Source organism: Nyctereutes procyonoides, unplaced genomic scaffold (genome assembly GCF_905146905.1).
Source record: "Nyctereutes procyonoides isolate TBG_1078 unplaced genomic scaffold, NYPRO_anot_genome, whole genome shotgun sequence".
Lineage (NCBI taxonomy): Eukaryota > Metazoa > Chordata > Mammalia > Carnivora > Canidae > Nyctereutes > Nyctereutes procyonoides.
In genome coordinates this window covers 28862542-28890280 of record NW_026575048.1, presented here as the reverse complement: position 1 = coordinate 28890280, position 27739 = coordinate 28862542, and the positions used below count along the sequence as shown (strand labels likewise).

Genomic DNA, 27739 nt, shown 5'->3' with positions numbered 1-27739 from the left:
TGCACTGCAGTGATCTTTCTCTAACTGCCACAGAGGAATAAAATGCTACTATTATCTTATATTTTATCTTCTTTTAACAGATAAAATACCCAGATCCCTGGCCTGTTATCTCATCCTCATTTCTGTATCCCAAAGTTGGGCATGTGTTGGGCACAAACCCTATGTCTGGAGAAGAAATCAAATATATGTGCCTCCTGTTTAAGAAACCAGCTTTACTTTTGTTAATATAAAGAGGAGACAAACAGAAACTGCAACAAAGAAGGAATCTGAGCAAATAATTCGCATGTCACCAACAGGTGCACAGACTCAAAGGCACAGATTAAGACTGATTTTCAATATGCTAGCCCACTGGACCTTTCTTGACTGGAGAAGAATGGAAAAGCGGATCTCAATTGAAGTCTTGCTAAAATCAAAGGCAGGTTAGCACAGACAATTGCAACGAGGCACAGATCTAACATACGTATATTCTATCAGCACGTGAGTAAAGGTTTTTGGCTAAAAATGCAAAAAATATTTATTGATTTAACTAAAAACTTGAGTACCTTGTAACTTCTAGCTTTTAATAAGTAAAACATCTGCTCTTAATTCATTTATATAGAAGGAGAAAACTGAGACAAATATTGCCATGCAGGCCAACTCCTACCTCTATATATAATGTCTCAAATACTTTGAAAGCAGATCTGGCCACCATTTTAAGACCTTTCTTGGAAGTCCATTTGTGCTTTATTTTGTTCTATTTCTTGGGGAGGGAGTCTAGGTGTATTTTAGAGACCAAAAGAACCTTTCAAGTTTCTTCAACATACCGGAAAAAGTAAGTAATAAAGTTACTAAAAAAAAACCTAAAAACTTTCCAGAGCTCCATGAAGCAGAAACCTCACCAAACTGGTAAACACGAGGACTTTGGCTGATTCCCGCTGCACGAGAAAAGGACAGACTTTCTCAGTGGTAGGACTTAATCCATGCATTATGTGTATGTTATGGGTCAATTAAGCACTTCATATATGGAAGTTCAGGGAAATATTCCATTTTCAACTTTAACTGAGGTCCCATCTCTTACAAAGCTGACAATCCTCCATGGAGATTATACACAGAAACCATTTTGGAAATATATAATGTATTCTAAAAGGGAGGCAGGTACAATGAAAGATGAAGGTGGCCTAAATGAGGAAAACAGAATACTTCCTTTAGGATAGATGTCATCTGTGGAACAGAGTACAGAATCTTATTAATAAAACCTGAGAGTGGAACCTACTGGATTCCCAGAGAAGGTTCCTGTCATCACAGCCTGTGTATGATTGGGAGTACCCACCGGGTCTGCCGCTGACTTCAGGCCTGATCGCATTTCCTCATCAGAAATGTAACCCTCTGTAGGGAGAAGGTCTTTCCCCAATCACCAGACAGAAGGGGTGAAAGGCATGTGCTAGTGGATCTCTTTGGAAACACCAGTGCCAGCCTCCCCTCTGTGCAACAGACCTCTTTAAAATCAGACTGTGTGCTGGAGCCCAAGGACAATGCCACTCAGGGTTTAGCTGAAGTTAACCACAGAAACTGGAATATCTGTTTACATGGCTCGGGCCTGAAAGGGACATTGGGGTGTGAAGAGAAAGCAGTATATGGTGTGTACAGGATGAGGTGCTTCCCAGGGTGCAGAGAAGACCTGAACTGAAATCAAACACTTATTTCTGTTGCGACAACTTGAGACCCAATCTGAAGTTAGCACAGTGCACAATGACCAGAATGTCTGTACCTTTACGCCCCTCAAAGAGTACACAGAAAACCGTCCCACTCCCCTTCCCTTCTACCTAAATCACTTCCGCACTATTTGGGACCACCGGGTTGCAGTGTTGGGACCTCAGGAACCCAGAGGTCTGCAGAATGTGCAGGAAGGACCTGGAGCTCCTCCTGATGACAGCATGCTCTGGTTACAGATGCCCTGGACTCTGGAGGAATCATGGCAGATCATGCACTGCAAGTTCACGGACTCCTCAAATGGGACTAGCCTCCAAAGTAAACAGAACTATAAGAGCTCCATTCTTTCTCCTTTGGTAACGTCCAGCGGTATGAAAGGACAGTAAAGCTCTGAGGTTTGGGTGCAGGGTGCTGCCCCAAGCCAGCTGTACTACAAAGCCTTAGAAAGCATGCTGTCTCCTCCTGGATCACTAAGTGGTGATGAGAGCAGTGGTCGGCTATTCAAGCTAAGAGTGTGCAGCATGAGGTACACCATGGAAGTATTATCTAAAATATTCTCATCCTCCAATAGCTCATCATCGGGATGCTATGTCCAGACCTTTTGCTCTCAGAGAGGCAGGTGCTGTATTCAAAGTGCAATACCAGAACCTATCTGACATGTGACCCAGATCAGCTGCACTCTGTGCTGTTAGAGCTGTCACTGAACTGAGCCTCAATTCACATTGTGTTGACTAATATATTCACATATGTGCACCATGTCATTTACTGTTCATAGCATCTTAGTGAAGCAGAGAACAATATTACTGCCCCCATCTCATAGATGGGAAATTCAGCTAGGGTTTCTTATGTCACTGACACATAAAGCTAGAATGTACCCTTTGGCTCCAAAGTAAGCTCTCTTTCCAATAGAGAGAAGTATTTAAGAAAACATACTGGAGAAACAGCTGTGAAAAATGCTGCAATGGAGATGCCAGTTATCATAACATGGCTTAAAAATATATGACATTTAATTCTGTGGGTGTATGTCTTAGAGATGTAGAATTAAATATTTGCTATGTTTGACTTCTGGGCTGAGTTAAATACACAACGGTCAACAGATGTTCCACAGAGATACTATTTATATTTGTAATCTCTAAGAAAAGATACCTCAACAAATTAGCATAATCATAAACATAAATCTAAACAAAAATGAATGTCATATAAGACTGGCTTGACAAACTGTAGACACTGCCCTGCTAAGGAGATATGTTATTAATCATTTTCTAGCTGAAGATCCCAATAAAGGGGAAGTAGAATCATACCATCACAACCAATGGAGTGTGCCAAGCCAGCCTAACTCCACATGAAAGCTCTATATCAAATAATAAGATTCATGTAATACAAAAAAAAATAGCTAACCTCTAATCAGAAAAGTATATGACCAGGTGCCACTCATAACAGAACTCACTTTCATAGACCCCTAAAGGTATGGGACACTTGAAGACACTTAAAAGATACTAGATTTAGAAAGTACCTTAATTTTGTTTACATCACACATATGTATAACTTGCACATACATACTTTTATAACATATAAGCATATAATTTCATCTCTCTTGTGCAGAAATATACACACACAGATACAAAGAGCCAACGAGCATCCAGAAAGAACAGACCTTTGACAAAAATTTCTTAAGTGAGAAGGATGTACTGACTCAGAGATTTCCAGCCAACAAATAGGACTTTAAATATCTGACCTCAAATATTTTCTAAAATAACACATGGTTACTAATAAATAAATACTTGCCAAAGTCCAAGTTTCAAAACAATATTCTATGCATGAGTAATAAGGACTTGGCCAACACAGGAGGTGCTAACTCAGGAACATCCTGTTCTATAAGACTGGCTTCATCGAGGGGGCACACCTGAGCATCCTCATTTGCAGAGTCAACAGCAGCTATGACGCTGCAGCAAATATGGATTTGAAGACCTCATAAGCTAAATTAAGAAAGATCTTTATGACCAGTGTAGTGCTCTTTCTTTATAATATTTGTCCAGAAATGACTAAGCCTCTGAACACGATGAAGGCCCACTGGGATGCTGATGGTGGTGCCCCTCAGAGAAGCTGCTAGAGTCTTGTCCTTGGCAGAAGCATCACCAGCACAAACATCAGAGCGAGGGTGATGGGGTCAGGGCCAGCATCCCCACAGGCACTTACTAAGTAAGGGTTGCAAGCCGAATTATTTACTGTCATTTACAAGTGATGGAATAAAGACCTCACAGAAATCGGTTTCGCTCTAGAAAGGCAGGTAGGATGCAGTCATGCAGTCTGTGATGAGGCCACGATGCTATCTTGCATGATGAAGTGTGTCATACGGAAGGCATCTGCTGTTTACAAGGAACCACATATCAAATCTGCCATCATACATGAGAATTCCCACCAGACTTTTTATCTTCACCTGATTGATATGCTCGAGTCATCTACTTCTCGTTCCCCATTCCTTAAGCCATCATTATAGTCAAAAAGCCTATGAAAGTAAAATCTAAATTTGTGTGTATTTATGTAAAAACTGGAATATAAAAAAAATTAGGGAATCTGAAAGTGTTCCATTAAAATGATTGGGTAATTACTACTTAGTTTCTTTCTAGTACAAGGATGAGTTCCCAAATGAGGGGTATTATAAGTAATGAGACAAAGCTGTTCACTTTTCAAAATTAATCATCAATCCTATTAATTATGTCTGTATTACACATTCTATTAAATTAGCACACATAATATGAGGCCTTCACACATCAAAAGAAAAGCATTATCACTGCACATTAGTGACTTGATAATTTAGCTGAAAAGAACACAAATATTCATAATTATACTACTTTTCATAGGATCACCACTTTTCAATTCTCTTATGGTAAGAAAAAAGGATACTTCACAAGGTAAAAGAAGCATGCTTTTGTTTAGGGGTTTTATCACTAAAAAGAGAAGTCAGATTAAAGGCTGGTTTGAGGTTTTTAGAAATCTGTATTTGAGAGATCTAATTAGGGAGAATATTCACTCAGGGACCTGCAGCCATGTTGAGGTCAGCACTGCAGGCTGGGGTGAGGCAAATGTGATCCTGGTAACAGTTTATCTAGGTTAAGGAGCTGGTTTCAAACTGAGAGCACCTAAAACAGGAGACGATGCAAGGCCTGGTCCTTTGGGCCTGCTGGAGACATAATCAGGTGCTTTAGGAAATGCAAAATCATGTCCTTTTCCTTTGCTACGTGGTCTCTGCATGGTAATGCAGGCTTTTCTACTGAGGCATAGCCAGAAACTGCCTGCAGTGTGCTAGCGCTGCCCAGGCTTGGAGCCCTTACAGAGGGACAGGCTGGTGGGCATCTGATAAAAGAACAAACCTAAAAAGGCCAATCAATCCTCCTATCACAGTCATGGGCTGAACTTAACTTTGTATGCTTGGACATAAAGGGGAGAAAGGATGAAGGCCAATCTAACAAGGCTACTTGCAAAATGGGTATGATGTATATAGAAGGAGCTCAGTGACTCAATAATAAAACAACATGTATGAAGCGTGAAGATAAAAGAGTAACAATACAGCATCACTCATCAAATGTTAAGTAAGTCTCCCCAATATGTTCCCCTGAAGATAAGCCTTAGATTTATATGATACAATTATACCTGCAACATAGTATGTGTTTATGTGTATACAACTGAAATATAATTTCCATTCTACTACTATAGAGCTTATATGAACCCAAATTTAGTGAAAGTGCTTGCAAACTAACTTGAAAACAAAGTAAAAGATTTGGACCAAATTGGATTTCTCTCTTCACACTAAAGAAGCATTGGTCTAAATCATAAAGGAATTGCAATAGGAAATATGAAGGCCAAAAAACCAAACCAACAAAAACCCCTGAAACAACAACAAAATACAAGAAAGACACAGAATATGGACTTGTAGGTTTCTTTCCATGAGTTTAAATTTGTTAAACTGGTTTTAAAAAAGAAGTGATTTACTATTTATCATATGGAAATAAATTTACTAATTAGAAATTTACCAAGTAAGTAGCAAAAGACAGTAACTTTTTATCTCAACAAAATTATCTGAGAATTTTCAACATGAGAGATTCCCTGCCAGATTTTTCCTCTGAAGGTAATGTGGAATTCGCAGGCTTCTGGGCCCTGGTTTCTAATATGATCCAAGTGCCCCTGATTGATCTATAAACTGTACAGAAGTTCTGATATTTATATATGATAGTACTGATTGTATCTCTCTCCTTTTTGCCAATCCCCTGGCCTGAAACAGAAGCCAGTTTATACCTTTTATTTAGATCTCACCAAAGGCAGTGGCAGTTTTTTTTTATAAATCCTGGTCAGTTCTTTGAAAAACTAAGTAGCACTTAGTTGGATATGTGCCTTGATACATTTTTTTTGGCTTCATGGTCATTAAGAGGTTAGGCCAACTGTATGTCCTAATTTGGTTGGGATGCTCCTGGTCTAGAGCTATTGCCCCATCATGACTAACAACCCTCACTTCCCTCTCAAATGCATCATAGTTTGAAGAATAAATTACATAGGTGGTCACTGTATTAAGAGAATTCAGCTTTCAAACATACATTTTAAATACTCTCTGGCCATTACACTGAGAAAAATCTAGCTCTGTAAAATTCCGGAGAGCAGAAATTGTGTTTTTAGAGTATCTTTCCATCTCTTATATACCAACATTCAGAATAGACTCAGAGGAAGTGGTCTCCTATCTAGCAGCCAGAGGTCAAATAGTCAAGGAAAGGGGGCAGTCTTGATAAGCTGGAATTATGGCCAACATGTACCTAAATGCCATTTATCAGTTCATCTATAGGAATTGCTACAAAGCACTGTGGCCAGACGATGTATCCTTTTCCTCAAGTATCACCCCAAATGTGCATCATTACTTGTATCCAGAAAGCATGCAAAAAACTCCCAACAGAAAATGCACAATATCTGAGATTCACCTAGCTTGACTGATTTTTTACCTACTATTCTGATTATAGGTTCACTACTGGATTGAGTTGTATCACTGTCTTTCACTTGACTTCACGAGCTTTACTCAATACAGAAGCAATAAAAGAGAGTGAGAGCCTTGGGAGCGGGGACTGTGGCTTTATTAGAGTTGCCAGCTGTCTGAGCCTTGCCTTCTGGACTCCAGAATAGCATCTGGCTTATGTCCTTAGGACCGGTTTCAGTACAGATGTCATGGGCAAACATATGAATGTCTTCTGTTGACAGGCTATATCCCCATGGGTCACAAGAAAGAGAGGACTCTCAGTTTCTCAGGCCTCACTTTGTGTCCCTAGGCCCTCAATATGAACAACAAACTGCATGGTTTAAACAGAATCAATTAAGTGTCAGAGGACAAGAGGAAAACTGGGACATTAAATCAGTATTTTGTATTTAGTTGATCTCAAGGCAGCAGCAAGCTTTAAGTGCTAAGTGTACCTTAATATGGGACCTGATGTTTCTACATGTATAAAAAGACCACTGCAAATAACAGGGTGGAAAAGAGAGTTCAATATTGGAAACCCTGAAACAGCAAAGGAGCCCGATAGAAGACGACAGTGCTATAACATCACAACATTCTGAGAGAGCATTTCTTCATTCTTAGTATGTTTTACCTCATGAACACAGCCTTCACATCACTCTCCTGCCTAATAGTACTACGCTGGGTCTGTGTGACATGTCAAAAACACGAACTGATCTAGGCAAATGGCTGTCAATGTAGATTTAACGGCCAAAGGTAGAAACAAAGGATTTTTTTTCTCGGTCTTACCTATGCAATAGGGACAACACTGGCCTTTTCTCAAAACAGGTCTTTCACAGGATACTGAAGGGCAGGATTCAGAGTAACAGCTAATTACGCTATCCATGCATACACAGCTGGTACAGACGTCAGGCTTCCAGGACTCGGCTGCCAGGAATATATCCCCTTCATCATTTTTGCAGTAACTAGGCACACTGTCATTATGGGATGAGGAAGGCTGAAGAGGTTCATCTGGAAAAATGAACATAAGGTCAGCAGGGAAAAGAAGATGCTACTGGCCACCAACTGTGCAACATAGTGAGTTTCACTCAAGGCATACTTGGTCACTAGGGCTCTGTGTGCCTCCTGTAAAAATGACTTAGAAACAAAACAGCAAGTCTGATTTGTGCAGGCTTTTACATTTTAAAAGCAAAACAATAAAGACCACAAAAGACCTGTTACAGAGATTTGGTTAGTAGTTTGTACAATAATCATTCTACTCTTTCTCTATAGACACTTAACACAATCCTGGTTTTTCAGGCATGGGGTGGGGTGGGGAAGTGAGGATTTGGGTCACCACAGATGGTCAAACAAGACAAATCCTGCTCCCTGCTTTTCCAGGTAGCCATGTCACCAGGTTGTAGCTAATGAAGGGATTTCTGGGAAAGCTTCTATTTTCTTAGTAGAAGGGCAGATGTGGTGATACTCTCACACTCTTCCTGCCTTGAATCCGAGTGTGTTGCCTGCACCTACAATATCCTTATCATACATGTAGGAGAAGGACCTTGTCCTTCTAAGACCCCGAATCAATGCTGATAAACATCTGCATCCAAACTTCTGGTCCTGTATGGAAAAGAGACTTCTATTTGTTTAAAAACTGTCACTGGGTTTTCTCTGACTTGTGCCCATGAGCAGTCCCAACTCATCAATATCCAAACAGACTTTCACTGCACCTACTGAAATACCTAGATGTAAAATTCCAAAGTTCAGGTACTCACGTTAATGGCTGAAAGATGATGGGAAATCTAAATCACTCATAAGGATGTACCCAGAGAGATCATCTGCAAGCTGTTTATGTCTTTGCTATTTAAACACTGACCAGAGGGCTCCCAGATATAGTTACAACTTGAAACAGAAAAGAATGTTACCAGAAAACCCAGATATCTCTTTGGGTCTTGGCATCCACTGAAATTACATAAAAAGCTGTAACCTCAAGCAGAGACCTGACTGGAATATAACAAAGAAAAACATGATAGTGAGGTTCCTAGGTTAGAAATGTCGTAACAGTGCTGGTAAGAGAAAGCACTGCTAACCACATGCACCACTCAAGAGCTTAGAAATAGCAAACCTCTACATTTCCTCAATGGCCACACGATCAAAGAATTATATGCGCCTCTCAGAATCAATTTCATCAAGTCTGCTACTTTCAGGCGCAAACCAGAACTAACTGAGGTAGATAAGCAGTCATCCCAGTGATGCAGAAGCTCTGTCACATTCTCCTCTCCACCTCACGAATACATCACAGAGCCAGGCAGCTTGATTATGACAAGAGCTTCTTTGAGAAGCCATGCAACTGCTTTGTTTTGGGTTCTCTCGGAGGAACACAGGGAAGTTGGCAAGATGGAATGGGCCTATGTCCTCTCGTTAAGTCATATAACCACATCTCCTATTGACAGTCCCAAAGGCAGTCCCAAGTGAAAAAGAGACACTAGTTTCACTGCACCAAATGTTCTCTGTGTCTAATTTTAGGGATGGTCCCACAGACAACATCTATATGGATTAAAGGTGGTGAGAGGGGATTACTTTCTCAGTAAACTTTTTGGGGTCATCCACGTCCAAGGATAATTTGGTCACCACATTCCTCTGGGCTATGAGAACTTAACTCCTTGCTAGCAGCGTCTACCCTCACATGTAAAAATTTAGAAGAGGAAGCAGGGACAACCATGATGAAGCCATGACACAACAGGTGAAATGATTTCCCTAGAGCCTGGAGGCCTCTTGTTAAGGCCTAGAGAAGACCCCAGAGTACACTGAGACATGTGGTCAGTCCTAGAGTGGGAGCTGATGCTGAGATGTAGAGTCTGGGCAGGAGACCCCCTAACCCAATCCTGGCTGAAAAGGTCATCTGGGAATCTTGCCCAATGCTATCTTCCTTCTTGTGCCTCTCCTATTTTCTTCCTGCCTCTGGGACTCCTTCTTGATACTTACAATTCCAATTGCTAACTCTTGTTTTGTTTATACTTATTCCTTCACTGGTGTTCATTCAGTCTTTTTATTTCTATTCTACTTCCCTCTCTCTTCTGTGCTATATGCTGCTTCCCAACTCTACGCAATAAAGAATGAAAGAAATTCAATACATCTTTAAAAAGGAGTATTATTCTGTTCCTTTTCCTCCTTTGGTGAACTATCACCACCCACAGGGATACCTGATCTTTCTTTGTGAACCTTCCCATTTCCAAACCTTGCTCTACCCCCGGCTAGCAAGTAAAATAATAGTGACATAATCACTATGGGGGAGAACACAACTCTTCTAACGGTTCATACATATCATTTCTGGACTCTGTTAGGATGCAAGTATCCTAAGATTAGAGATACCATCACAACCAATGGAGTGTGCCAAGCCAGCCTAACTCCACATGGTCTTTTACTTTTATTTATTTTTATTTTTTAATTTTAATTTTTATTATTTATGATAGTCACACACACAGAGAGAGAGAGAGAGAGAGAGAGAGAGAGAGAGAGAGAGAGAGGCAGAGACATAGGCAGAGGGAGAAGCGGGCTCCATGCACCGGGAGCCCGACGTGGGATTCGATCCCGGGTCTCCAGGATCGCGCCCTGGGCCAAAGGCAGGCGCTAAACCGCTGCGCCACCCAGGGATCCCGAGATGGTCTTTTTCCAGATGTAAAATACACTATTTATCAAAGCTACTGTTGAAATTTACTGTGAAGAAAATGATGTTTGGCATCTGAAGACTTTTTAAAATTGCTGCAACACAACTTTGAATGGAAAGTTCAGAAAGATCAATTATGGGACAGGTGACTTAGTTTAAAATAAGAGCCCTCCAGAGATGCTCTTATACACAGATGTAAGAATCTTTGGAATACTGACATATAAAGCAGTAAGTCCTAATGTTTAAAATGAAGGCTATCACTGAAGCATCTCTCAAGTTATACATAAAAAAAGGACAAGGCACCCAGGAGTAAGTTAATAAACTCGAAGCCGGGTGCACAGGAGTGTCTATTCCCTTTAGGAACTGAAGAGAAAAACATTACAAAGGTTTGCATATGGATAGAAGAGTGATAAAATAAGTAATGCAACATAAAGGTTTATGTTTTACTCAGCAGAAATCCTCTGAAAATATTGAAAAGGTAAATGGTTATTGATTTAAATTGAAAAGACCAAAGATTAAGCAGCAACAAAATAAAACTTGTTGTGTTGTCAATGTTACATACACAAAGTACCTTCTGGAAAAAAGAAATATATTCTGGTGTTAATTACAAGTGCTACTCACTGCAAAACCGTAATGATTTTCTTGTTAAGAAAAAAAACAAAGGCAGAAAGAAACAATCTTTCCCCCAAAGTCACCACAGCGGCCAGACATATTAATGACACAAATACGCAGCTGACTGAAGCCAAGGAGGTTCCTGCCCTCATTCCAGGTTCCAGGCAACTGTGCCTCCCCTCCTCTCCACCACAGCCACCACAGGGGTCCTGTAGGACGACAATGCATGAGGGGTCCCCTTCCCCATGTGGGCAGCCCAGGGCCCGGCACTGTTACCTGTGCACTGCGGGCAGCAGGAGTCCTGGGTGCGCGAGGGGTTCTCGCAGAGCAGCGGTGGGCACACCTCCGTCTCACACAGCACCCGACCACTGTGGCAGGTGCACTGAGTACACGAGTCGATGTTCCATGTCTCTCCTTCCACGAAGTACTCTCCTCCAGGGGCATGGCAAATGGAGGGGGTGCTGAGCTCTGGCTTTTGCACCACAAAGTCATCTGGGAAATGACAGAAAATGAGAACACAAGAGGTTATTCAATGGCAGTCTCACCACCGATGGAAGAAGCTGGTGTTGTCTGCTTGAAGGGACAGAGAAGAAGTGGTTGTAGAGTATCTCCCTCTACTCTTATCAAGACAATACTGAAGAAATATCCCGTGCACAGAAACAGAAGGCAAGAGCAGAAGAGCTGGTTTCAAGAAGTGAAGTTCAAGTGGTTCCAGTCTGTCAACAGTAATGACAGACTTCAATAAGGGAATTCAATTACCTCGAGAGGACTCTTCCTGTTGAGAGAGAACAGGGCCTCTTAGGGGATCTCTGAATGTGTGAGAAGTGTCTAGAATAACAATGTCTCACTTATACTGAATGCTTACTGTGGTCCAATTTCCACGCTAAGTGCTCTCTCTGTGTTATTTCATTTATTCCTTACACCAACCTTGTGAGGTAGGTATTGGATCCTATTTTACATACAAGGAAAAGAAGACTCAGTATTAAGGGCAGACAAGGAATTTGAACCCAAGATTATGTTTGTTTGGATCACAGATATGCCTCCAGATTAAACATGACTTCCAACTGATCTGTACCCCATCTGCTTCATTATCTCTAGGATTCTGGGGACGTTTATACTTGGAAATACATCCCGCTGCCGAGCGGGCCACACCCCAACCTAGACCAGCTGCCAGCAAACTGAGCAGGAATGCTCTTTCAGGGTCAACAGTCTGGAAACCCTCACCTGAGACTAAACATTTGCTTGACGATGTCATCATCAAGAGAGGTCAATGCCCAGAGACCGATGATAACTATGATTTCTTTCCTCAGAGGAGAGGCGATTTTGGTGTCTTGGTGAGATGATAATGATAGAGAGGGAATTTAATGTTTAACATGTCTGCAGAGGTGCTGGGAGTTGCCCTAAAGTTGTGCTGGGGAAATGAGAAGTATGAGGACATTAACCATATTCGTATAATCCAAATATAACAAGTGTTGCAAGAAGGCGTTGACAGTGATGAACCCTGCCGAGAAGCAGTCTGAAGATACAGGGGCCAGCTCATACTTGGAGCCCGGTGGAAACTGGGCCCCAGGTCAGCTACCCTGTCTTGCAGAGATGCTCAGAACTGGAATCTCTGAGGAGCTCCCATGATGTTACTTTCAAAGTGGTGGCTGGCATGAGGGTCAACAACTCCAGTGAGACTCGGGTATGGGCTGATTTCCAGCTCAGAAGGTAGCTGTTACCTTCTGAGCTCTGTCTCAAGGGAACCAGTAAAGACTGGAACTTTGATGGAGTGGAGATCTCACAGGGAACAGACACTAGCTAGTGCTTATGTTTGCTACCAGACCAAACTTTGCAGTTATGAGCAAAGTGGAGAGGAAGGAAATCGGAATGAAAGTGAGCTGGGACGAGATGTTTTACAGAGAAGACCAAAATCGTTTCAAAGAGTGACAAGAGACTAATGTTGGAAAAGGCTCCCTTACTGCCTTCTCCTTTCAAAAAGGACTTAGAGAGGCTCGCCAATTACTGCCCTTCTAAACACAAGGGAAATGGTCAGGGCAGCCCCGGTGGCGCAGTGGTTTAGCGCCGCCTGTGGCTCGGGACACGATCCTGGATCGAGTCCCACGTCGGGCTCTCTGCATGAAGCCTGCTTCTCCCTCTGCCTGTGTCTCTGCCTCTCTCTCTCTCTCTCTCTGAATAAATAAAATCTTAAAACAAACAAACAAACAAACAAACGAAATGGTCAGAAGAAAATACTGAGTGCTTGCAGGCATCTTATCTTGCTAACCTCTCTACTATACCCCGTGCCTCAGGGCAAATACATACGTGGCAGAAGAGATGGAGACAAATGTAGAGGGAGAGAAAAAGAAAACACCTAAGAAACAGTAGCATTTGGTGAAATCTATCAGGAGAGTTTAGGAGTTGCTCACCCACCCCAGAGAGGAATACAGCTGATCCTTGAATAGAAGAGGGGAGAGAATATTTAAAGCAGGAGTCCCTGGGGGTGCCTGGGTGGCATAGTCAGTTAAGCATCTTTGGCTCGGGTCACAATCTCCAGGTCCTGGGATCTAGCCCCACTTTGGGCTCCCAGCTCAGCAGGGAGTCTGCTTTTCCCTCTCCCTCTGTGCCTCCACCTGCTCATGCTCTCTCTGTCTCGAATGAATAAATAAAATCTTAAAAAGAAAAAAAAGTAAAAGTCCCTGAATGCAACAGCTCTGAGGTCTCTCATCAGAACATTTTATTCATAAGTGGTAATCCACTACAGATTTCTGAAAAAAAAAAAAAATCTACGTATCTATATATGTGTGTGTTTATAGAAGCATATCTAGATATTCACTACCATAATAACATGTCAATAATCCTGTATACGTTTATGTAAGAATTTTCCCTGGTCCTATAACAGAGAAAACTCATTTTGGTTCCACTGACTTTCAGTTCTTAAGTCGATCGTCTGTTCTTGGTAATGTCTCTGCATTTGAACCAATCTAGCTTAGACTTCTTCACTGGGTACAAGGTTAGCAAAGACTTAGGTGTGGTCCACACTCCATATACTCATGCCAAAAATTAAGGCATGGGGTCTTCATTGGAACGAACGATTTTTTCCTTCCTGTCAACACAGAACTATTTCATTAAATTGTTCATTTATCTTCTGTTTCAATGGACACTAATGGTTTTTCACATATAACTAGCAAAGCATGTGAAAAGAGAAACTTCCAATATGGGCCACATATGACTGAACTATGGGGAAAACAAACAAACATGATCATCTGGTCCTCTACAGGGGTCTGGGGGCTGCCTGGCACTTTGATACCTCAGTTACTGAGGATTGTAGAAGGTCAGAGCTAACAGGGACTTTGTCCCTCTTCTCGCTCCCACCATGGCAGGCAAGGCCACCTCCCCTCTCAGGCTGGGCCTGCCTTGCTGGAGAAAGATGCGTCTCAGGTTCCTGACTGCACACACGGACTAGGTGGATCTACTCAGAGGGAGATGTGGGACAGGACTGGCCAGAGGAGAAGTAATTAGACTCTGAAATCTAACACTACATATATTCCAACATTAGAAGAGATCTGATGCAAGATCAGTAGACTTCACTTCTCCCTGGCCTTCTGACACACTATTTGACTTTGGGTAAGAGAGTTAGTATTTCCGTGTCTGTTTTTCAAATGAAAAACTGCCAGAGTGCATTTTTCTCTAACTCAAAATGGCCTGTACAGAGGAAGAAATAATGAATAATAAGACTATGTTGAGCTCCTTGGATGAAAGGCAGTAGATGAGGTATTATGGTAATAATTACTGTTATTGACAACCGTAATTCAGACCCCCATGAGTTATATAATCTGGTCTGTTCTAGCAACTTCTCTTGATTACCATCATTATGATTTTAAATGCTTGGGATGTGTGGTCACTCTAAATATCTCCATTTGGCAAGAGTACCACAGAGCCATTGATTTAAAAAAGGGCAAAAGCCACAGACTTTAATAATTCTCTCCCTTCCAAATATTCCTTTATAAATAATAAGCTTTTATGTAATAAAGTTAGCATCTATCCCCTCCAATTAACTAAAACCTCAGCCTTAATACATTATCTGTAAAATGGAGAGCTGGAGTTTAAGTATATTAGGTCTGCAAACCTTTACAAAAATACAGTTCTAAGACCAATAGAATTGAATAAACCATTAAAAAAGTGAGGAGAATCCTTTTAGGTAAGTTTTAGCATTTTCTCTGGTTTCTGGCAAATCACTGACAGCACCTGGCTGATTCTGTGGCTAGAGATGACAAAAGCCACAGAGAACTGAAATGTGCTCCAGGGGTCATCACCTGCATGTCCCCCAGAGTCACAGATGTAATGAGGCCCTGCAAGGCAGAAGTCATTTGCTTAGGGAGCACACACGATGGCAGCCAGCTTTTACCTGAACATGACGGGCAGCACTGTCCGGGATGAATGGTGGGGTTGCCACAGGCAGGCACCGGGCAGGTGATCAGAGCACACATTTCCCGTCCATTGTGACAGTAGCATTCCCGGCACCCATCATGCCAGCTTTCCTCATTTTTATGATGATGGCCATCCATGGACAGACATGTGCCTGACAGGACAGGTGGCCCGGCTGAAGCAAGGACCTCTGGACAGACAGAAGGCAGCCTGGTAAAGAAGCAGCTACTGCACAGGAGAAACAGCCTGTAGTAGTGTCCTCACAGGTGATGCGACCCAGCCACCAAAAATCATGTGTACAAAGGACAGTTCATGACATGGGAAAGGCTCTTGGTAAGAATTTAGGTTAATATGCTCTCAACTTTGAAAAAAAGAAAAATAGGAAAAAACCTGCAAATATGTGTCTCTCCTCTCGATGGGATTATAGTTCTTACCCCATTTCACTCCACATCCTCATGGTTTATACAGTAAACAAGAACTGATTTTATAGCAAATGGTACATATATGTTTAATATATGCAGATTAATCACTCTAGAAGTCACCCAGAGGGGAAATCCTGGGCCTCTTGAATCTAACAGATTTTTGTTCAGTGGCACACTTGAATCAGTGACTAGATTTTTGTTTACTCTGATCCCTAGCACACTGCTAAGGGTGGTAATTGCTTAACTTCCCAAAAAATATGACAAACTTTAAGGATCATTTATTTCTGAACCTGTGGATCATTCTGGCAACTAAAACATCCTGCATCCTGGGGTAGGTGGCCAGGCTGGAGCTGGGGGAAGGGCAGAACTGGCAGTTAGGGTGCACGCTCATGTGGCTTCAGGGACGTCTTGAACAGGGAAGCCCCAGACAAAATGTATGCCCAGGATTCATGCATATGTAGAGACGTAGGTTGGCAGGTGCTTATTCAAAAGTTTAAATTCCCACAGAAAACTGCATTACCAGAAAAGAGTTAAGCAGGCTGCTTAGCCACGCCTACCCGCATAGGCTCTGGAAAGGGCTCTCTGCTGCATCAATTGTATCAAGCCACTGCTAGACAGAAGCAGACTCTACAAAGGTCATGATAAAGGTCCTTTAGGCTAACGTTCCTAAGACGGGTAAAAATGAAGAGCTGCAAAGTCGCTAATTTGGTCATATGTGCTTGTCCATGATATGCTTACTTTAAGTTCTATTCTGAGCTCTCATTCTAGTGAGATGGAAGGAGAAGGGATGGACATTTGTGTCTCAGTAGCCAATCATCAATGAAATGGTTTCATTTACATTTACATTATGTCCTCCTGTTTCTGAGCCCTGGCTGCTCTGAGGGGGGAAAGAAGGGTCATGGGATCACACTTACCTCTGCACTTGCAGATGAGACAGCCATGACTGTCCTGCTGGAAACCCAAGGGGCAAATTTTACTGCACAGGAGCTCTGGGCATTTCTTGCAGCGACAGATGTTACAGCCATGCTTATTCTTCCTGGGTAATTAAAATTTTGTCAGAGGTCAGAAAATCCAAAAGTCTCAAATGATATCCAAGCTCTCAGACCAAGGGTCATCAAAGTGATTCTACTATTAAGCAGGATGAATTGATTTATGTTCTCAAAAACTCGTGGACTGATGTGTAAGTAGCTCTTTGTGGCCATGACCACCACCCACCCAAGGCCAAGGGTGAGAACTGCCCCAGCACTACTGTGCTTCTGGGATGTGACTGTCAGAATCCCAGTGACATGGCTGTGGACTTAATTAGGAAAAGTAGTACTGTAGTATAAAAAAGATGAAAGCAGAACTCCATGAATAGGATGGTGAAGGATATATTGCTGGTCAATACCGGAGGCCAGCACTGGGGCAAAAGTCCTCCTTTTGTCAAGGTAAACCTTCCTCTCAATCTTCATAATCTTTGAAGAATTTCAGACACTAGTAGAAATATTTTTTAAAAGATTTAAAAAATTTATTTATTTGAGAGAGAGTGAATAAGCATGCAGGAGCAGGGGGAGGGGCAGAGGGATAAGCAGACACCCTGCTGAGAGCAGAGCCTAACTTGTGGGGCTCCATCCCAGGACCCCAGTATCATGGCCCCGGGTTGAAGTCAGACACTTAACCAATTGAGCCACCCAAGCACCCCACCAGTAGAAATATTAATGAATGCTTTGCTGAACTTAGAGCAGACAAAAGGAGAACCCAAGGCTCCACGGATCTGGGAATGTCAGACCAAGACTGATAAAGAATAAAAGCCTTGAGAAGCCCTGTGATCAAGGTTCACTCATTATTTCACTAGTTAGGAAAGAATAAACTGAACAAGGCTCCATACATGGGGTAGAAAGAAGCATGTGGGATAAAGGAGAAAGGCTGCACTTTCATAAACTAGAGTGCCTAAATTCTGTGATGGGAAAGATGATGTGAAATAAATAAACAGGTGTTTATGAAATATATCACAGTGGTTTAAGTAAAGATTTTTTGGGAAAAAAAATTCTTAACAGACATTCCTGATTTTCTCTAAAAGGAGAATGTTACAGAGGAGCTCACTTTGTCTCCTGTCTCAGCCACAGGATTGAGTCTACTCCTAGGCTCCACATCTCCTCTACAGGCTTTGCCCTACTTGGCTTACTGGGCCTCAGACAAGGAAGAGTCACTCTGTTCACCCTCAGGTTCATCCCAAGTAGTCCTAAGTGGCAACAGTGGTGTTCAACTAAAACACACACACACACACACACACACACACACACACACACACACACACCTGTTCTTTTTCATCGTGGATAAATTAAGGGACTCTGAGAGATGACAGCTCTATGGGAAACCCTTGGTATACCACTGCCCAAGTGACAATTAAACTACAATATGCTAAGTGAAATGAGAATGGAGTGCTGGGGTCTACTTATTTATGTCAGCATAACAAGAACAGAGAATCTAATGAATTATTCATACTCAGTCCAGCTATGTTATTTTTAAGCTTTACTGAGGCTTTACCTGATTTGTTTGTTCATTCATTTACATCTCCATCCATCCACCTGCCCACCCTCCCCCTTTTCTAAGTGTTTGCTGCACACAGAGAGGAACAATCCACTTAGCAGGTATGGATGGGGGCCCTGACCACTGCCGTCATCCTCACGCTCCCATAAGGTGGGTGTTCAACATTTCTTTCAGAGGCTGTCCTTGAAACACATATTCTAGCTGATAAAGTGCTCATTTGTCTACGGTGGTCTACTCGGTCCTCCCTAAATGTGCTTACTGACAGGAACATGACATGGACTCTACAGTCCTCTAAGAGACTTCTCTCCAAGGTGAAGGCTGGACTTGAATTCAGCCTTGATTCTGAGCTGTTATAATACTGCAGCAGGCAGTTATAGTCACTATGATGATAATAATACTTTATTGTATATTAGGAATAAAGCTGAGAAATAATATTTTTATTGGCTATCACAGTCATATTTTAGGATTAAGAACAGTGACAGTTTGTTAATTTGGCGACCTGTTAAAGGAGAGTGAGTGTTCCCAATTTATTCCCCTATCCCTGCTAAACTAGAATTCCTAAGAGGAGCCATAAAAAATGGTAACTTTACAATGGTAGGCAAGAGATGATGAATCTAAGTCCCTTATAATTACTAGTACTACACAAATATATTAAAAATTGGAAAGGCGGATGGGGCGCCTGGGTGGCTTAGTTAAGCATCTAACTCTTGATTTCGGTTCAAGTCATGATCTCAGGGTCATGAGACTGAGTCCCATATCAGGCTCTGTGATCAGCAGGGAGTCCACTTGAGAGTTGTCCCTCTCCCTCTGCCCTTCCCCCATTGCTGCCTGCCTCTCTCTCCCTCTCTCAAATAAATAAATAAATCTTCATTTGCCCCTCCCCCCACCTGTGCAGGTGCTCTCTCTCTCTCTCTAAAATAAATCTTTAAGGAAAAAATGATAGGCAAGATGATGAAAGGTATTTTTTTGGAGGAACCAAGTTAATACAAAGGCAGAAATAGATGTTAATAGAGACACTAAACAAATGTCAAGTACTTTGTCCCCCTGGAATAATCTAGATTTTCATGGAGTCTGGCTCAATGAAGAAATTTTTGAAAATAAAAGTCATGGTTCTTATCTCTAAGGAAATCTATAAAATGTACTACTACGTGAAGAAAAAATATTATAAACTATAGACCAGCACCAAGATAAGATATTGAGGCATGGCAAGCAAGCATGCTCCATGTTGCCAATAAGTGGCTGTCCAGTGATCTTGAAGTACACACTAAAGAAATCATCACTAAACAGTCACTGGGACAGTTATGAAGAGTTGTGGCACATACAGTACTAGGATCTCATGACAATTCCATGCCCCCCAGCAGTGTCCAAAGGCCTTTGCAATGAGGAAGTCTCACAGAAAGGCTCAAAGGACGGTGGTATAATCAAGGCTTTGGTCCATCTTAACAAAAGAGTAAGAGTAGCACTGAATCTTTATCTTTGGAGACACCCTCCTTTTGCTGCTCTCTCATTCACTGAACAAAGCAAGCATAGATACTCTGGATTCAGTGCATCATTGATCCATTCACACACACACAGACACAAAACAGCTAACAAAAATAAGTATGGACGTTTCATTAACTTACAGATAATTAAGAACAGATCTTCTGAATTAAGAAATACTTACAGATATCCAAATGGACAATACTTGTCACAGATTACAGGTCTGCATTTCTTGGGCCGTGGGCGGCACTGACAGATCTCACAGTTGTGGGCATCAGTCAGGAAGCCGAAGGGGCAGTCCAAAGTACAGCCTCGCTTGAGGCCTGAGCACAGCTCCTCCCCTGTGAAGACAGGCAGGGAGCATAAGGTGCTGATGAATATCCTGACACTTCCATGCTTCCCCCTAATCTCCCGATCCTCTTCCACAGATGGAAATTTCTTACCTGTACCACAGCATTAGGAATGCTTAAAAATTATAGAGGCACCATTCCACGGTTATCACAATGTAACTTCACGTCTTGGTACTAATACAGAAAAGAATGCCCAGAAAAATAGATTTCTGAAGTGTATTCCAATCTGGTGCTAGAGCATGCTAGTAACTACTATTTGAGATGTGGATGAAAATTGAGTGCTATTTTTCCATGAGATTTGTTCTTATGAGTTCCTCAAACTACTGATTACCATTTAGTGTAAAAATATGAGAACTAGAAACTTACACCCAAACTTCATTATACATTTTACTCCTACTAAATGCTCACAGTAACACACATTCCTAAGTGTTCACACAATGTTTTCTCTTAGGAGCTTTAGATATTATCCTATAATACTGTATATTATATGCAGCCTAAAGGATTTTATACCCTTTCTTTAAAAAGAAACAAGTCTGGGATCCCTGGGTGGCGCAGCGGTTTAGCGCCTGCCTTTGGCCTGGGGCATGATCCTGGAGACCCAGGATCAAATCCCACGTCGGGCTCCCGGTGCATGGAGCCTGCTTCTCCCTCTGCCTATGTCTCTGCCTCTCTCTCTCTCTCTCTCTCTGTGTGTGTGACTATCATAAATAAAATTAAAAAAAAAAAAAGAAAACGTTTAAAAAAAAAGAAAGAAACAAGTCTAATAACATGATATAAAGTGAAATATTGTTTCATTTAGATATTTTTTCTCTCCAACTGACAGATATCCATATCTTTGGATAAACTTAATTGACTCAAAAGTGTATGTGCTAAAAATGTCTAATTAATGTTTATCCACTATTTGAAATGTTCTAACTCTCCTCTGTTAGCAGAATTTGGAAAGATGTTTAACCATCCTCTGTTAGTAATATTATTTTAGAATTTCAAAAAAGAAGGGGAAGAAGCTATGGTGGTGGGCAAAAGGAACTAATAGAGATATTAGCTTTGTAAGAGTCTTCTAGAAAGATTTCAAAAGGTGTGAGGTAGGAATTAACAGAGTAATGTAAGGAACACAAATGTTTAAGTAAGAAAAGCATGCTTGGTGGTATGCTAAAGCAACCTGAGGCTGTCTGTACTGAATGCGGAGTCTGAAAGTCAGTCAAATTTAAAGAAGCTGACACAGTGATGGCAAAAGTACAGCAATGTTTGATAACTACTCTGCAAAGACTGGCAAGATGGGAAGCAGAGACTATTTTTGTCGGAATAATAAATGAATCTATATTTTATTTGGCCACCCTTAAAAGCATAAATATTGTAAATAATGCATACGTTACCCAGAAAAACAGAACACATGTCCCCTCCACACGCAAATCTTATAATCTAAAATTAAACCTTGAACTATAATTAATAGATGGGAAGGGTTCAGGTTTTACATAAATATTTTAAGATACCATCTTTTGTGAATCTTAGCTGGCAATACACCAATATTTAATTTGCTATCTTTTAAAGAGGAAAATGTGATTTACGGTATAATTTTCTACTTTGTCCTGATCATAAACCTTTCATTACACATATTTAATATAACCCTGTGGGTCTGTATCACACTGCGAAGCAAATGATTACTAATTTGCATCCTTAAAAGAGAAATTCTAAATGGCTCATTTAAAAATTTGTAATTATAGGACTTGAAAGGTCATCAGTTTTCATCTCTTTCCATCCTTAAGGGATGATAAAGGAGGGAGAAGACAGAGCCACATTTCTTTCTCTGACACTGAAATCGAAGTTGTGAACCCATTTTTCTATTCCATTAATTTTTAACTCACAACACCAAGCAGATTATGTTGGGAAACAGAAGATAAAAACACTCTGACAACACCCCAAAGTCAGCATCCCTGGGGATTCAATTCCTTCAAACTTTTTGAGTCTGAGCACTTTTGTGCCTTTATTTTTCTGGCCCTATCAAAAAGCTGTTTTTCCACAGACTTCAATCTAGAAGGGTTTTCACTCTTAAAGACAGTTGTTACCAAGTTGAAACAAACTAATAAAAGCTACATTTGTCTGGAACTACTCTATTTTGCAATGGAAGGGAATTTCAAACAAAGGCTGCTAACCTTTAAACAAATGAGAGGGTACTCAGGACAGGAGATAAGCTATGCCACCTAGGGCAGGATGCTCTAATGTTTTCCTGGCTTGGTACCGCTTGGCCTGCTGCGGGCTTGTCTCCATTCTGTTTGCCATCAGAAGGGGGCTCTAGAGTAGGGCCTTATTTTCTTTATTTATACAGCCTAGGTGCTACCGTGGAGTGAATGTTCAATAAACATTTGCTGAATGAACAAAGCAATCAATGTTCTTGCTATTTACTCCTCCACTCTCATCGAGGCTGCCATAGTAAGAGAAAAAATAACAAGATGAAAAAAACTTACTTTGCTAGTATTTAGAATCTTCTAAAATACTGGCACTTAACTAAACATCTCAAAATACCATCTTCTAACTCAGAAAGAAAGGATATTAAAGCCTTTTGGTCCTAGATCCCGATATCAATTACAGACTTTTCTTACTATAAATGTATCATTAATTCAGGTGTTTACATCAAGAGCAGAACAAAGTAAAAATATCTTTTTTATAGGTGGGTGGGGGTTTATAAGTTTGTCTGAAAACCTTTAGTACATCACATGAGGCAGCATAAAAGAATGGTGACCTTGTGTTCATAATTTTTCAGCATTATGACTTTACTGCAATCTAAAAATGCTCTCTAATCTTAGGGGAGAATTACCACTGAAGAGAAAGTGATAAATAATTGCAAAGTACAAGGCCTGTGCAGCATAGTTGGTTGATAGTTTTGTAGTAACTCTCTGTTTACTCTAGAGAAAAAGTGTTGTTTGCTCCCAAGGCCAAAATATGACACAACTATATTGGTACTTTAGTCTAAGCGAGTACCATGTAACTGCAAATGGAACACAATGTGACCATGTCCCTTGGGGCTGCATCGCACTTCTGCTGCACCCTTCACACTCTTGGACACTGGCATTTCCCAGTTAAAAACACCAGGAAGGTACTAAGACTATTAAATAAAGAAATGCAACACTACAAATGCTTGTCCCAATCTTGACTTTGGGCTTTAGTTATTCCTTTAGTTCTGAGTTATGAAAACATGGAGCCTGTTTGCCTGTATCTGATGCTGCAACCTTCTTTAGATGCTTGATTCATATACGTATATTTCATTAAAAATAGGATGGCTTTTTCTTATTGCTACCATTAATTTCCTATGCCTGCATCAGTTTCTAAATAAAAACATTAATTCCTAGAATTACAGAATGTTAAAACTGGAAGAGAAGCTAAAAATAATCCAGTCAAATCCTCTTGATTTAAAGGTGTAGAAAATAAGCTGCCAAGAGATGGACAGCATTTAATTCATTGATGTCATTTACTACAGATAGTTCATTATAGTAAGCCAAAGTGTAGTATGTCTATCTGACAGCAACAAACATTTTTGGTTAAGTTTTCAATTAGCAATAATCGTGCCTCGGATAAACCTCATTGGCTACGATACTGCCACTGTGCAAAGCTAACATTTTTGGCTAAAAAATAATATTATTAATAGTTTACACTGAGAAAGTGTTAGGTTACTAACAGCATACCTAAATGATTTTAGTTTTAACTTCTGTAGCTGTTGTACTTAAACATCTTCCTCCATATTTGTTTTCTTTATTCTAAATATGAGAAAATGAGTCAGAAATAATTTAAATTCTCTGTATGCCTCTGATGCATTACTTTGCTGAGCAGTGTTATGTTACTTGTTACAGGTTAAAATAGCAAAGCTACAGTGTGTTCACAAAAAAGAATATTTTGTCTTATACCTTCCATGTGGTTTTTGAAGGAGTCCTCAACACTGGGTTTTGATTTCAATCTTAAAGTGGTTGTGTAGAATATGCTTGGTTCTACTGCAATATCATGACAGCATACTGACATGCTACCAATGCTAGTCGAGGATAAAGTCCATTTTTGTCTTTTTCATATCCCTAGTTTGTGGCATATGGTAGGCAGTCAATAAATGCTAAATGAAAAAAGAATGAACAACAAAGCAATGAACAGGGAGAAATATTTATTGGGCACTGGTCTTATTTTAAAAAATCCTGATGCCAGTGGTCTATTTAAAAAAGGTCTAATCCCTAACAGAAAACTGAGGTATGTATGGTTAGGGCCACTGCATTTGTGAAATGGGCTCTGGCTGGATGCAAAATTTAGACAAACTCAGTACTTATCAAGTAGCTGCAATGGGAAAGAGAACATACTTATGCCATCTTTTAGTACAAGGAGGTTTGCTTTTTCTAAAACCAGGTGAAAGAGAACAGGAATATTTGATGATTAAAATGAAAAGGTAAAAGGAAAATTGTTTGTGTGAGGGTCCTTGGAGGACAGGAAGAACCAGAGGCAGGTTTGTGTTGTAACAAAGGAGGGGAAGCTGGGGGCTTTCCATAACAGCCAGCTTGAGCTGACTCAGAAATGGATGTGTTATAAAACAGCTATCATTTTCTGTAAACAGAGTAATAATTATCCTATGTCAGCTAGTAAAGCTAGCTTTGCATTCATTAATTTTGTCCTCAGAATAACCCATTAGTTAGGCATTATTATTTGCCCTTTACAGATGAGGACACAGAGGCCCAGAGTAGTAAAGCAACTTGCCTCAATGAGCTAGATGCAGGTTAGTCTGCAGCCAGAGCCTAGGAAGAGAGCTAGGTATGTACAGTGACAGGGATCTGACAGCTAAGGATCTGGAAGCTTGCTTTACTCACCTTCTAAAGGTGTGGCTTTCAAAGGTGTCAGGATTGCTAATAGATGGGAGTGAGAGCAGAATGCTCTATGACCAGACTTCTGTATGATACAGACAAACTGACAAATGCTACTTGGTGTTTAATTATGTACTTAGGTATATGGTGGCAGCAAGTGACATGGCAAAAGATTAACCCAGGTCAAGAATCTCAGTGTGATAAAATGCATACATGGTCAGAATGGCAAGAACACAGAAGGGGATCTCAAACAAGAATGATGTCCAATGGCATTCCCAATTCTGATGGCTTCTTACTAATTCAGCTCAACCAACATCTGCTGAGTGCCTAGCATGACCCTGGGAAATGGGTCAGTTACATCGTCTGGTGTCAGCATGTGCCTGGGTTCTTTTACAGGACCAAAGCTTCCTTTTAATAGGACTTGTAAGGGGTGCCTGGATGGCTCAGTTGATTAAGCATCTGCCTTCGGTTCAGGTCATGATCCCAGAGTCCCAGAATTGAGCCTTGCATCAGACTCCCTGTTCATTGGGGAGTCTGCATCTCCCTCTGCCCCTCATCCCACTCCCGCTCTCTCTCTTGCACTCAAATAAATAAAATCTTAAAAAAATAGGAATTGTAAATTACAGAATTTGATTTGAAATGGTGATACTTCATTAGTGTACTGGTTACAAGAAACTTTTTTCTTAGGGGAGATTTTGTATTTTATTCATGTTTGTGGCATGAATACCTAGTACAGTACCTAGAACTCAGCAGGTGCTCTATTATATGAGGCAAAATAAGAAAGGAAGGAGGAGGGCAGAAGACCAGAGATCCCTGCAAATAAAACTTGCAGATATTCAACAGGCAATAAAGATTTATATGTAAAAAAAAAAACCAAACAAACATTGACACAAAAAGCAACTGTCTCTGTACATATCCCTTCCCACATGTTACTGAAGTGGAGGCACCAACAGGTAGTATGCATACAAGTTCCTGATACAAAGCCAGAGGAACATTAAACACAAAGGCAGAACAGAATTTTCCTTAATAGTCTCACTTTGCAAAAAGTCAGTGATCCATTTTTGACTTGCTTCAATGGCAACTGAAGGAAAATTGTTTCTTTGGACTTAACTACAAAGGGATCCTTGTGAAGTGCCAGGGGTCTTCTATAAGCATAATCATGTGGTGAAAAAGTTCCTAACAGCAAAGCCCAGGTGAAGGTGGAAGGCGGGGAGACCAGGCACAATGAAATCTGTATTTTTAGACTTCAAAAAGTCCAGAAAAAATTTAGGTATGCTCCCATGATCAGAAAGATGTGTAGCTCAAGACAGTTGGGAAGTATTAAAATATAAACTCTTCAGAATATAATACCAATTATCTTGGTGTCAAAAAACCCGAAGTTGGCCAGTTAAGCAAACATGTGTGGGTGGCATGCCAGCTACCTAATGAAGTCAGCTTTCCAAGAGGTATGAAGCCAGGAGAGCCCCAGTGCATGGAAGCTTATAGGACATTTAAAGACGGAAACAATCAAAGTCACAACAGCAGTTTTATAAACTCTGTTTTAGCACCAACTCCATCAGGCAGGCGGAGTGATGGTAATATGTAACTGAAAAAAAACTGAATTACTCAACTTCTATTTTGTGTCTGTCTTCTTCATCAGAGTATTCTTATAAAAGAAAGTGCTGGACAATTAAGGTTAAGAGGACATAAAGCCCAAGATAACTGATAAATCAGAAAGTAAGCATCTACCTACATTAAGTAATTCCAAGCCTCTGAGCCCAGGATAATTATACCCGGAGGCTCACAGAGAACCTGCTTATTATAGAAGGGTTGTTTATATTTGAGAGATCAGACAGAATGGAAAGAGATTTCTGAAAACTAAAGGAGGCCACCAAATGTTAATTCAAAAGGGACAAAGGATTCTCAAACTACAGAAACCAAGCTTGACATTCACAACTGAAAATTCTATGAAGAAAATGGTTAAACATGTGATTTATGAGCTTTAGAAAGGAAAGCAATGACCAGCAGTAGCCAGTGTAGGTTCATGAAGAATAAGCCATGCCCCACTAGCTTCATTTTATGCTTAAAATAGGGTTTCCAGCAAAAGAGCGCTGCAAATGTAATGTGTTTTCATTTCAGATGAGACACAGATGGAGTGTCTCAAGACACCCTTGTAGAGATGGAGCTGACATGTTGTTAGCTGAATAGCTTCACTGAGGGAGTGAGGATTATGGTTCAGGGTCATTGTGCAGATAGGTCTTTAGTGCAATGGGGATCTGTCCTTGGTTCTGTACAATTTATTTCAGTTTAACAGTTTGGACGAGGACATGCAAATTATGCTTATCACATTATCAAGATTCAAAAATATTCCAAGTAGTTGGGAAATAGTTTAAAACTCTCAAGATAGGAACACCTGGGTGACTCAGTGGTTGAGCGTGTCTACCTTTGGCTGAGATCATGATCCTGGGATCGAGTTCCGCATCAGACTCCCTATAGGAATCCTGCCTCTCCCTCTGCATGTGTCTCTGCCTCTCTCTGTGTCTCTCATGAATAAGTAAAATCTTAAAAAAAAAAGAAAAGAAAAGAAAAGAAAAAAGAAAAGAAAGAAAGAACGAAACCCTCTCAGGATAATTTCTTGCTTAATTTGGCCCTATATTTGTATCATTTAAAAAAAAATTCAAATACAGAATGAATGGAGAACCACCTAACAGTAGCTGATGTAAAAAGCACCCAGTGGTACTGTCTACTTGTGAACTCAGTATTACCCAAAAATGTGAAACTCAAAGAGCTAATCTGAATTTAGGCCA

The 27739-nt window shown here is 40.7% G+C and overlaps 1 protein-coding gene and 1 non-coding gene across 4 annotated transcripts in view; both read right to left on the bottom strand.

Moving 5' to 3' along the window:
- CRIM1 (cysteine rich transmembrane BMP regulator 1) overlaps positions 1–27739 on the bottom strand; it is a 186321-nt gene that overhangs the window by 23241 nt on the left and 135341 nt on the right. For 2 of the 3 annotated variants that reach the window (XM_055327086.1, XM_055327084.1), the window contains exons 9-13: positions 19962–20118; positions 16684–16805; positions 15328–15537; positions 11217–11432; positions 7469–7690 (exon numbers count right to left, since the gene is read on the bottom strand). In XM_055327086.1, coding sequence (XP_055183061.1) covers positions 7469–7690; positions 11217–11432; positions 15328–15537; positions 16684–16805; positions 19962–20118 — 927 coding nt within the window. The remainder of the gene's footprint in view (positions 1–7468; positions 7691–11216; positions 11433–15327; positions 15538–16683; positions 16806–19961; positions 20119–27739) is intronic. The other variant, XM_055327085.1, reaches the window with a different exon arrangement.
- LOC129511236 (U4 spliceosomal RNA) lies at positions 23593–23733 on the bottom strand. Its single transcript, XR_008664784.1, has one exon. It is a non-coding gene; the product is annotated as a U4 spliceosomal RNA (small nuclear RNA).